A 12,918-nucleotide genomic window follows, 5' to 3' on the forward strand; every position below is an offset into this window, starting at 1 on the left:
AAGGCACGGCTTCCGCTGCCCAAAATCGAGTTAACCTTCTGTAACACCTAACTACTTATTCCTTTTTGCGGCTTAAACTTTTCTCATTATAGTAGTACTCGTATCTCCTGCCACCACATCCGCACATCCCACATCCCCACATCCAAATGCAGACAAACAGAGAGAGAGAACAAAGTTCTTTAGGGGCTGCTAGCCCTGGGAATCGGCGTTTGCCAATGACTTCCGTCATCCCCCGACATACACTCGACGTGTAAATTTGCATTTGCTTCTAATTACAAGAGAGACAGAGAGACAGGATGGGGTTGGGTTGGGTTCGGGTGGGGGCCCCACACACCTGAGGAAGAGCCTCGGCCCAGCCCGCATCTTAGGAGAAAACTTTGGTAACCGTGGCATCTGCATCTGCATCTTGCAGCAGTTCTCCAGCCTGGAAGCGACTGAAAGAGCACTTGCGGCAATTGCAATTTAGAATTTTCAATTATATTTATATTTTTTTTCTTCTTATGAGTCCTGCACACACCCACACACGGGAAAACACTGGAGAGAACTACAAATCAAGTGCCACGCACGCAAATTTCCTTTAATTAAAACTAAACTTTTAAGTGCCCTCTGCTCCAGCCTCCTTCTGCAGGATGCATCCCGCCTGCATCTTCGTGGTGCCACCCAATGGGGCCAAGGCGACATCATCTTCGAGCACAGAAGGAGGCGAGGCGACGACCGGGCGAGCGGGCTAGGTGATGATTAACTCAGGAGTTTGTTCATCTGAAGTACAACAATTATAGAGGCGGAAATTCAACGTAAGTGGATATGATTGGGGGAAATAATTATAAATTGTAAGAGAAAAGACAGATAGATGCGGCATATAAACCGTGTAGGAGCAGAATGAATAGAAATTGCTCAAAAGGATTAATCAGCAGGCAAATCGGCTTGCTTTCATTATCGATATACAGGTATTTAATTTATTTAATGCACTTGGCTCTCTGTGGGACTTACTTAGCTCTGCCGTTCAGATAATTCCATTGATTTGTGGAGAGAGAACCCTATAAACCCCTAGAAATAACAGGAAAAACAAGAACCGAATTGAAATATATAGATAAATAGATCAATATATGTACATATATGCTCCACCCCGGGCTCACTCGCTTAGAACGTGATAATCTATATTTTAAGCAATATAAAATATTTTCTATATCAATTTCAATCAATAAATAATTAATAATAGAAAATAAAAGAAAACCCAAAAGTTAATAAGAAATTAAAATAATAAAAAATAAATAATAACAATAAATAAAAAACTATTGCAGATCATTTACTGTTAGGATGACGATTAAAACACAAATATCTCTGCGTGGCAAATGTTCAGACGGACGGCTTGAGTCGAGTCACATGTGCCTCGACCTTAAGATACCCCAGTGTTTAACCAAATTAACCAACCAAATTAAAAGCAAACGTAAAATTTCCCCCAAAAACAAACCAAAAAGAGAGGAAAATCTTCCCCTGAAACAAACAAAAAAGAGAGGAAAATCTTCCCCTAAAACAAACAAAAAATAGGGGAAAATCGTTCCCGAACGAAACACAAAAAGAGATGAAAATCTTTCCCGAAAGAAACACAAAAGGAGCTGAAAATCTTCCCCCGCAACTAACACAAAAAAGAATGAAAATCTTGTATTATGTCTAAACTCAGAGAATCCATTCCACGATTAGAGGTTAATAAAACTAACTCCGAAAACTTGAAAATATCTGGCAAATCTCAAGCTCTTTCTCTCTGCGTTTTCTCTGAGTTTCCGAATAGTTCCCGGAAAAACATCTATCAAAAAGTGGAAGTGCACTTGACAAAAAAAAAGCAGACAAAAATAGAGAGAGTGTGGAAGAGCAGAAACTTCCTCCACACCGAAAGAGTGACAGGGAGAGGAGGCAGTGAAAAAGTTTTCCTAACCCATATTAAAACATATTTGCGCAAAAATATGCAGATGCCAGGAGGAGTGCAAGGAAGTTGCCCCCGAATATGTATGGGTGGGTGGGGCGGCAGCAGCAGCAGCAGGGGGTGGTTTGGCAGTCAATTGCTCATTGACTTGGCTCAAAAATTGTTGGAGAGAGTTCCAGCGAGTTCCAAGTACTAAGCTCCTGTCAAAATTGCAGCTGTGACGACGACGACCGTACGACCGTGTGGACGAGTACGAATACTCGTATGAAGACGAAGCAGCAAGACGGAGGAGAAGCAGGAGGCTCAGAGTCAGAAGCAAAGTTCATAGCACTAGATACTATCCCAGAACCCACCAGCTACTTCTTCCTTACTTCATTCTTCTTTGGGATTCGAAATACCTGGTAGTTGTAGCATGAACGGGTATGTTGCTTATGGGACAGCCAGAAAAAATACAATACAAATTGTAAATAAATGTTTAAATTGGATAAAACACGAGGCTTAGGTATCTACTTCCTTTCCTGATGCGTTTTACTCCTATCTTCGCTAGTGAGCCAAGCGAGTGAGCCGGGGGTTGGCGCACGGGCCAAGCGATTGTGTTTCTATGTTCTATTTAAATTTAAAATTGTATTTTAACTGCTTTTTCTATACTTTCCCTTTACTAGGTATCTCCTAGTCGCAGTCTCCCACACCCTTTCTTATGGTTTTATATTTTTTTTCTTGTGGGTTTTAGTTTCTAGTTAAGTTTACGTGGAGCGTGGATTTCAAGCTGTGCGCGCACATAAGTTTGCGGCTTAAGCATGTGAAATTCATATGGATGGGAAGACAGACATATCTACACACAACCCCCCCTTCTAACCCCTTTTTACCTGGATAAGGGTGGCATAAAATACAGCTACGGCTAATGCATTGCCTTTCAGAAGGAACCCTAATAACCTCAGACATTGCATGGCATAGCAGAGCACCGCATCGACGGGGGGGTGCCTGGTGCTGAACGAAAAGTCACCGAAAAAGTTACTGATGCCAAAAAGTTTAAAATTAAACGTACTTGGATTTCCTCTAGGTGCTAGGGGGGTCTACTCTATGTGGGTTGCAGGGTATGCTAGGATCCTATATGATGTCATTTGAGTGATAGATAGATGGGTAGATAGATAGTTGGTTAGATAGATGGATAATATATAATCTGTTGGAGATCATGCCCATCGGGATCTGTCGCCGAAGCTAAAAGCGAAAGCCCGAGTGTGCAAAAACAAAATTTATGCCGGGCGTAGAGGCAGCTCTGATAGCTCTCGAGCACGAGAATCCAATAACAAAGTGAGTGGGGGGAGTGTAAACGAGGGACCGAGTCTGAAGACCGTCAAACATTTTAAGAGTATGCCATAGACCATCAACGACATATCTACGAGTATTCCTTAACCATGCTCTCATTTACCTTGGCTTTTGACTTATCTGTGACAATTTTCCTGTTTCTGTTTTCAATTTTCCCATTTCGCTGCAATTTTTAACCCTCTCTTAACCCAAAGAATACTTTAAGGTCTAATTATGTTGATGTAAAACTTTAAGTCAGAGCCTAATGGAATATAATCTGAACACAATTATTGAAAATTGACGGTAATTGAAATGAAATTTCGAACAAATTTGAATGCATGGCGCAGCACTGGGGTATCGTGCAGGGCCACCATCAAAGTAGTCTTGAACGCTTGCAACATGTGACACGCGACGAGGCAGGCCTGTGTGGTCTACAATTTGTAAGCCAAAAAAAAGGGGTCTATTAGGCATTTTACTCCAAAGTAAAGGGAAATTACTGAACACTTTCATGGGAGGTCGAAGGGACTGATGCCCTATGATTATGGACTTCCATTTCGAGTGTTCTTTTTGAGATTAAAGCAAGTTGAGAGACAAGTCCAAAGCCAAGTAAAGTACTGGCCATAAAATGCTGCACGAAATCTCTTACTTAGAGACCCTTCCTTCGCTTACAACCAAATTCAATAAAAATAAAAATAAATTAGCTACAACTAAATGAGGCAAATAAATTCATTTACCGCTCAATGCGCACCAAAAGGACATCCCCCGATGGCACTGACTCCTGCCGCTGTATCTGTGGCTGTGGCAAGGTTAAAAGCCAAAGTTAAAGCCAACACGTATTCGTAAACTCAATTGCCACACAGCCAAATGCAATTCCAAGCCAACCCTCCGTGGGGCTAAGGGTCCAAACAGTGTTGCTTTTGCAAGAGTACACCCCCTGCAGCACCATCTGTGTTGCAGGTGATTCCCCTCCACACATTCGTGGTACTTATCTATTGAGGGAATTTCGCTTTGCTTTGGCTCTCGTGTCAAGCGATTGACAACACTCTTGAAATCCTCTCAAACGCAAAAAAGAAAAAAAATCTCTTTGATTTCTACGACATGTAATCAACTTAGGAAACTTCTATCCCATTCTGCATTCCCCATTTCCCATTCGAATTCATTTGTATTTGCCCTTAAAGAAGTACTTACTTTATAGAAAAACAGTGCTATGCATATGGGTTAAGAGTGGAAAAGTTCAGCCACTAACACACTTAGTTAATCACCCCAGGAAACACTGATTTAAATACAGATTGACGAACTATATCATCCATATTCATTCTCAGACCAGCACGCACCTGCTGCCTGTTCAGCTACGTAAACAAAACACAGAAACAAAAAATACTATAAAAAACAAGAAAAAACCAGCTATAAAAGAGAAAGGTATACCTGGTCAGTGATCCGCTTAGAGGGAAGCCCAAAGCGTCTGGGCAAGTGTCTGGGGGCCTTGGGGACAGGTTTTTTCACACCGCAGCCATGCGTCAAGAACCCACGAAAGTTCCGTTTAAAACGTATAAATAGAGAAAGATTTGGGTAGCAACGATTCAGTAGTAAAGATAGTTTTCCAACGTCTTCATTGGTAACAAAAACCTTTAAAGCAAAATGAAATTTCTGGTAGGTTTTATCTTTGATCGGTCCGGGGATTGTGTTTGAATCCTATCCTCCATTACCCATAGGTGATCGTTTTTGTGGCCCTGTTTGCTTTGGCCTCAGCCCTGCCTCAGTTTGGAGGATTCGGCGGCGGCTTTGGTGGCGAACAGCAGCAGCAGCAGCAACAGCAGCAGGATGCAGGTTTCGGCGGTGGATTCGGTGGAGGCTTTGGTGGAGAGCAGCAGCAACAGCAGCAGCAGGAGAGCTCATCCTTCGGCGGTGGATTCGGCGGCGGCTTTGGCCAACAGCAGCAGCAGCAGGAGCAGCAGGAAGGTGGCTTCGGTGGCTTTGGCGGAGGATTCGGTGGCGAACAGCAGCAGGAATCGGGCGGATTCTTCTAAATATTGGAAAAACCGGGAACCTACTTGAGCTGCCCGACGTGATAATGCCATTGGAAAGTCCCTCCGGGAGGGACTTGAGACCTGTTAAACTTTATAGCTCTAAGAATAAAATATAAAAAAAAGTACAACTTATGCTTCTGGTCAATGATTCATGAATCATTTCGTGAATCTGTGAAATAATCTAATGATCTTAAATGAACATTTAATTTGATTAGAACAGAGTTAGAAGTGAGAAACAGAAGTGGAGACCAAAAGCGAGACAGAGATAGAAAAGCGATGGAATTGGAGACTAAAAAGCGAGACAGAGATAGAATTTGAGACTAAAAGCGAGCAGAGATGCGAGAAAAAACCTGTATTTTCTCTACAAAACAATCTGTCAATCAGGGGGAAACCCCCCTATGAAAGCACAAGATAGATCTAAGACCTAGGTATAACCAGTTTGGAGTGCCACAAAAAAATCACCAAATAAATGGTAGAGTAGCTCCAGTAAAGCCAAACAGTTTATTGAATATTGTCAAACGTAGAAGATCGCTGGCTGGTAATCAAATCACAATGAAATTTATGGTAAGTTCAGGAGCCCTTCATTCGCAAAAAATATGCCTAATCGAATGTACCCTTTAGCTTGCTTTACTTGTGGCTTTGTTTGCCTTGACGTCAGCTCAGTTTGGTGGACCCTTTGGTGGCATCATACGGGAGTTTGAGCAGCTTGAACAAGGACAACAACAGCAACAGCAGCAACAACAACAGAGTGGCTTTGGTGGCGGCCAGCAGCAGCAACAGCAGGAGCAAGGTGTCATCTTTAGGGGGCCCTTTGGCGGTGGCATTGAATTCTTTCAAGAACAACAGCAAGAGCAACAGCAGGGGGCAGGAGGAGGTCAACAGCAGCAGCAACAGCAACAGCAGGAGAATCTATTCGATCTATTTGGTTGAGATAATCATCCAACTGCCAGCCTCCCCAACTAGTCATTCCTTATAATCATAAAAACTAAAATAAAGTTGAAAAACCACTTGAAATTCTATCGTTCATAAAACGCAGACAATACTTGAGCCGCGTGGCCAATTGTGTGATTAACTTATGTGGTTAGGCACACTTACTAGTTGAGAGAGGAAGCCTAATCATTTGATCACAGGTGGAGGCCTTCTGTGCGAACAGTTAATGGCATTTTCAAGTATTTTTATTACAGTTTCCTAAGAAGTTTTGTTCTTTAGTATTTTTATAGGACAGATTTTTTAAACTAGGCTCCTCAAAACAGCCATGTAGTAAAATTAAACTATTTTTGAGTAAATTTAAACAAAATAATATATAACCATATTTTAATATATATTTCTCTTAAGCAGTCTGTATTTTGCAATTCACACTTTTGGAAGTTAGAAATGTATTGATTCTACTCAAAATGGTATCCAAGTTTGAGCGGAAGAGACTTACAGATAGACAGGGACTAGCGTACAAGGTCAATTATCCGATTTGATGAGCTTGCCACTTTTATTTTCCAAAAAGGTACAGTTTTATTCAACGTTAACATGTGAATGCTCATGTAATCAGCTGTTTTTTGAGCGTCGAGGTATCAAAACTATAGTTTTCTTTATAGAATATGCTTTAATGAAACACTCTAAGCGTAATCCATAGCGGGGCAATAGCTTACCTTATGGAATGACGTAAATTTCTTTAAGGAAATTTATGCAGCATCTGCAGAGTGGATAATAGACTTTGGAGCCCATTTCCCTACTAGATGTAGATCCCTCTCTTTATTGTGTATTCACTGAAATGAAAAGATTGATACCGTTTAATAGGATTAACCATGGTTTCAATATGCGTATAAGTCCTTCCAAGACATCCCTCCTTTCATCAAATTAGGCCACCAAGTCAGTCCCAGGACTGGAGCTTAAGCTCTGTTAACCAAATCAAATGAAAACATCACCATTTATGACACCTCAAGAGTAAACTTTCGCCGATTTCGCTCTCCCCTCTGTTTAGAGATGGCAATGTTTAGGTTTGTCGCAAAGTCGCGACGATGGCCATGGCCAATTGTTATGGGAAAACTTTTTAAGCCAAAAAATCGCCAGAAAACTCTAATGATTGCTATCGTTAAAATCAGGAGAGAGAGAGAGAGAGAGAGAGAGAGAGAGAGAGAGAGAAAGTGAAACAGGGAATGGGAATGGGTTTTCGGTTTGCGATGCCTTTATCCCTCGCGCCAAAAGTCATTAAACGGCTAAAAACCCTTTTGGCTGCTTTGCCCACGCATTTTCCTGATGACTTCATCTTTGTGTGTGGCGTGGGGGTTTGCTTGGCTTTTGGTTTTTCGGTCTTGTTATTGGAGACAATTTTGAAGCGGAGAGAAGACCTGCCATAGCCGTTGCGGTAGCCCCCAAGAACAGAAACAGCAACACTCGTAACTACAAAACAACTTTTTAATTGCAATTAAATACGTAACAAGTTTTTAGTTGTAAGTGCCACACAGAGTAAGACAGAGAGAGAGAGAGAGAGAAGAACTCTTGCACCACTTCGGGGAGGGTCCTCGGTCCATTGTTGTCTCTGGCTGGCATCTATGAAGGGAATACTATATATGAAATTGCCATTGCAGTTGTCTATCTGCCATTTCCCATCTCTGGTTCTCTGGCTTTCTCTGTGCGTATTGCAAAATTGAGTTGTGCGCTTTGGGGTTTTAATTGTTAATTGTTGGCTCCACGCGGGGGGGTCACGACAATCGTTGATGACAGTCGTCGGAGGACAGATAAAGGAAGCAGCACTCAGGATCTCAGGCACAGGGTTATGGGGTCCATAAGAAAAGCGTGCTGTGGGGATTACCAGCAAACGATTGTGGGAAGGATTGAAAGAAGGAAGGATGGAAGGAACAAAGGAAGAATTGAACGAAAGCAGGAAGAGAGGATTGAGGGAGCCTTAGAGGGTAAAAAGGATGTTATGTTATGGATTAGGGAATTAAATGTGGAAGCCCTTAATGAGTTTCGGTTAAAGTGGGGGAACAAAACAATTTGTGCGTGGGGATTTTCCATTCAAATCATCAAGTTTATGGATGAGATGGATCTGGGTCTCTTTTGATCATAAATTGCATAGATTTCCAGTGGCGAATGTGTGTGGTTTATAAAAGGAAATAGGAAAATCACTGAGGTTTGTGGGAAAACGAGTATTTTAAATGGGAAGAGATAGAATGTATGGATTGGATTCATTCAATGGATTCAAATGCATATCCAGAACAATTCTACCAAATTTATTTAATGGATCAAATAATTATAAAAAAACCCCATTGAACATTTCTGAGGAAAATCGTGATAAAATAAATGTTTCCCTTTATTGTTCTATTAAAATTACCACCGTATATGTATTTTTAAGCATCCCGAGAGATTACCAGGGGCCACAGCCTTGATTTCTGCCATCTTCCATCTACTTATAACATTTTTTTACCGGAGGTCAAGTATTTTTGCCATTCAATTTGAATACAAATTAAAAGATGATGTGGCCTCTGATATTGTCGCTTAACCGCTTTTGGTCGTTCTGCCGTTTCACCATCTAATGGATCTTTATGGCAGGACACTTTCCCTCGGGGGTTAAGTAAACCCAAACCGCTCCTAACTTTAGTAACCTCTAAGTGTCTGCGTTTTCTTTTTCGCTCTACCTGTTCGGGGGATTTCCTTCCTTACTTTCTTGTGCTTCTTTCTTTATTTTTTTTTTAGAGGTTTTTCCTTCACTAATTTGGCCGCAATTTGCATAAAGGACTCGCGCACGCGGCCCCCAAAAAGTTGTTAGCCATGGTAATTTTTTTCCACTGCTTTGCATATATTTTTTGAAGAGAGAATTTTTGTTTGTGATTAAATTAGAGTGAAGGCAGAGAGCAAAAGGACTACTAATGATAGGCAGCCTGCATTTTAGTGCCCAACTTCAATGAGTCTCTCTCTCTTTCTCTCTCTGTCTGCAGTTCTCTCTGCCTCTATAGCCCGAAAATCGTGACAGATGTATGACTTGGCATTTATAGTTTTGAGTCGTAATTTTTGTTGATTTATTTATGCATGAAATTCAAACAAAATCTCGAATAATTACCAAAACAAAAGCTAACACAACTGACAGACCGAGAGAGAGAGAGAGAGAGAGAGAGAGAGGCAGCAGACAGCAGCACAAACACAAAGCCCAATCCTTCAGTCAGACCTTCAGTCAAATATACAGACAGACAGACAGCCTCTGGAGCTGTCATGTATTCTGGAGTAGCATTTACAGGGAGGCAGAGAGAGCAACAACTGTCTCGGGGCAGGGCAAATATTATAATAAACGTAAGGCTTTGTAAAATTGTTGTTTCCCTCTCATATTTCCTCATATGGAAATGTGGCAACACATGACAGCCAGTGGAACGGCATAGAAGAAGCGATTTTCAGGAAGTGGCAAATATATATTTGCACATCATTATTTTCAGGAACCAGGAAAACACGAAGGAAACCTTTAATGCAGTTCAATCTGTTGAATTCTGCAAGAAATGATTTCTAAAACAGAAACTCAATAATATATGGCAATAATGAAGAGAAATTTGGAGAGAAAGCATAGATAAACGAATGGTAGGTAGCCAAAGGATAAGAGACTTATACACTTTCAAAGACAACATGGGTAAAATAAAATAAAAGCTGTGACATCTTAGAATAATCTCTGTTTTTTTTGACTATTTCTCACTTAATTGGAAAATCTTGTTATTTTCTCCGTCCCTTCAGATTGTTTTCTTCGTCTTGATCGCCAGCCAGCGAGTGCATTATGTACCCAGCCGGGAAGTACATCAACAGCAGAGATAAGGCCGCCAAGAACCTAATGAATGGGTAAAGACTTAAGCCCAAACGGTTCTAGGTTAGGTTATGGTAACGCGGACGGACCTCAACGGGGCCACTCATAGGCCAGTGTGGCCAGACAGTGACCTGTAAGTATTCCCACTAACAATCTGCAGTCCTTCCGTGGTAGGTGAAGTAGATGGTGGCTGAGTTTCTCATTGCGTTCTTTGCACAAGATTTTTGAGGTTCTGCAGGTGGTGGTACTCCTCCATCTACTTTCGGTTTGTGATCTAGCCTGCTTCTCTAGATCGCTTTGTAGCGTTCTAAAGGAGACAGGCACGTTCTCGGTTCTCCCATTCGACAGCTTGACGACTTCCTTAGCTAGTACGCCCGCCGCCTCGTTTCCTTTCATGGCTTGGTGGCTGGGAAGTTTTCTAAGATATATTAAAAAAAAAAAATAGCTATTTTCCTAAGAAAATAAAATATCCAAATATATGTAACTTTAGACTATTAAAATATCTCTAAATATGTAGATTAAAATAAGTGAGCTTTTCGAGGGGGTCTTCACTTCATTTCGACTGGAAGGTTCATTGTGTTTGGAGCTAGTTCAGAGCTAGTTCGGCAATGTAATAACAAAGTTTAAGCACTTGAACACTTTTGGCCTTTTGCCTTTTAACTAGATCCTGGCCACGCCCAATCTTTTGGCTAGAGAGAGAGAGAGAGTGTCTCCCACTACCTCCCCCCTCCCTATCCTATACCATTCTGGCATTTCTGTAACCTGGGCCTGCAGTAAAAATGACTGCACACAGCTGTGCTTCATGGCTCTCTGAAGGAGAGAAGGCCGCTGATGCTGAATCGGTGGCGGACGGGGGTACTGCCGCAGTAAGATTTTATTAGCGGTGGTATTAGCAGCGACAGCACCAGCTCCTAGCCACCCCCACGACCACTGACAGGACCCTCCCCCTCCTCCTCCTCTACAGTGGTTGTGGCTGGCGTTGCATATTAATGCAGGCATAAAAATATTTACAACTTTTTTATGCAGCAAATATTCTGCCTCTCCCTCCCTTTCCATTCTCTCCTTTGGTTTCCTGGTTTTGGTTTCTTTTGCTAAATTTAATATATAATTTCTGGTCGTTTAATGAGGGGCCATTCAAAAATTCTCACCATCAAGAACTCCTACATTTTCGTCAAGTAGCCGCCGCCGTCGGGCACAACAAGTGTGTCGGCCATTAGGAAGTGACCCCTCGGTGTATCGTAAAAATTGCTTCAACAAACATTATGCAAAGTAAAAGATGCGGAGGAGCCATAAAAACAAGGGAGACCAGGAGACCTGGAGACCTGGCGACTGTGTGGCCCACTGTACTGTGCCGTGGATGGAAGTGGAATTCACATTCGCATTTCGGTTTCTCTCTGATTCTCTCCAGTCGCCTCTGCCATCTTTTTGTGTCTTTCATTTAATCCATGTGCTCCATGGGCTCGCAAATTCTAATGCTGGTTTCTGTCATCCGCAAAAGTTACTTGGCCTGGTCCTGGTCCTGGTCGTGGTCCTGGGCCCCATAACCGAAAGGATTATACAAATAAAAATAAGAGCGCCAACAAAAAAAAAGGTTGAAAAGCGGTGTAGGTGTTATAAATTTTTGGGGGACAGCAGGTGAAAACAATTTGGTGCATAAAGTTTTCGCTTAGCAGCGCTCAGCAGCGCCCAAGGACCCAGAGACCCAGAGCAGACACGCGGCTCTGACTTCTGTTTTGTGTCCCAATGCGGTTTGACACAAAACAGAGAGAGTTGGCCCCCCAAAAACAAAACACAAAAAAATTGTTGGGCACAAATAAACGGCGAAAAAAAAAAGAAGAACCAAGAAGGAAGAGGCGGAGGCATATTTTTCTTGCATTTGTTTGAAGGAAAATATAATGGAAAGAAAGGGATTGCTGTAGGAAATGTGGAAAATAGACATTAGAATACACAGCTGTGGGGCTTTTTAGGTAGATTACCATTTGGTTTAGTGGAGATCAAAAGGGATCTAGAGAAATAGATTCAAATGCGGCTGCGAGGAAAGAAAGAATGATTTTAGCCCGATCCAAGGATGCCTTAGCTCTGATATCAATTACAGTAGTTGTTCTCTCAAGGACTTCCTGGCCAAAAGCAAAAGCCACAAATGCATTTCCCATTTGCAGGTCTATGGTCAACGATGCAGCAGGAAAAGGAACCCAAAAGCGGGAGACAGGGAATGACAGCGATTTCTCATGTTAGACGTGCCTTTTTTATGTGGCACGGAAATTAAAGTAATCATTTTTTATTGCGCGAACAAACAAAGGCATTATATTTTACAACTAGCAGAGGGAAGGAGTGCAAACGAGAGAGAGAGAGAGAAAGAGCGAAAGAGAGAGTGAGCAACAGAGAAACAAACAGAAATAGAGAATAGTGAGACGACCACAAAATGCACTGAAGGACAATTGAGTGCAGAAATATGGCTAGAAAGCCTGAAGAGAGAGAGAGAGAAACTTGCAAGCGGATACGCTGTCCAAACAGCCAACAACAGCAAACGGCAAGCGGCAACGGCAATAGCAACTAAACTTAACCGAAGCCAGGAAAAGCGGATGGACCCGGGACCCGTACGGAGTCTGGGGCTCACGCCTCGATGCTCCACTGCTCGGACAATGCGACTCTACTCGACTCTCCTCTCGCTCACTTGCAGCGAAAGAACAAAGACTTTGGCAGCTGCGACAATGACAACACTGAAAATAAAAACAAGTAATAATGGATGGACTGCGTTTTTAACCTATAGAGTACCCTATATAAGTACCGGGCAAGCCCCCTGCACACTCGCTTCGGTCGTGCGCCAACCCCCGACTCACTCGCCTCACTCGATCGCGCCGATATGAGTCAAATATCGCAACAGCCAC

At 42.2% G+C, this 12,918-nt stretch overlaps 2 protein-coding genes across 2 annotated transcripts; both read left to right on the forward strand.

Annotated features, from left to right (window-relative positions):
• Positions 1-4,769: 4,769 nt before the first annotated feature.
• On the forward strand, positions 4,770-5,378 carry LOC108161449 (heterogeneous nuclear ribonucleoprotein A1-like). Its single transcript, XM_017295711.2, has 2 exons — positions 4,770-4,876; positions 4,939-5,378. The coding sequence occupies exons 1-2, from the start codon at positions 4,865-4,867 to the stop codon at positions 5,251-5,253; spliced, it is 327 nt and encodes a 108-aa protein (XP_017151200.1). The 5' UTR covers positions 4,770-4,864; the 3' UTR covers positions 5,254-5,378.
• A 92-nt stretch (positions 5,379-5,470) lies between these two features.
• On the forward strand, positions 5,471-6,267 carry LOC108161450 (prunin 1 Pru du 6.0101). The gene is made up of 2 exons (XM_017295712.2): positions 5,471-5,817; positions 5,875-6,267. Exons 1-2 carry the CDS (start codon positions 5,806-5,808, stop codon positions 6,181-6,183), a joined length of 321 nt encoding a protein of 106 aa, XP_017151201.1. The 5' UTR covers positions 5,471-5,805; the 3' UTR covers positions 6,184-6,267.
• Positions 6,268-12,918: the final 6,651 nt, after the last annotated feature.

This window comes from Drosophila miranda, chromosome 4 (genome assembly GCF_003369915.1).
Source record: "Drosophila miranda strain MSH22 chromosome 4, D.miranda_PacBio2.1, whole genome shotgun sequence".
Lineage (NCBI taxonomy): Eukaryota > Metazoa > Arthropoda > Insecta > Diptera > Drosophilidae > Drosophila > Drosophila miranda.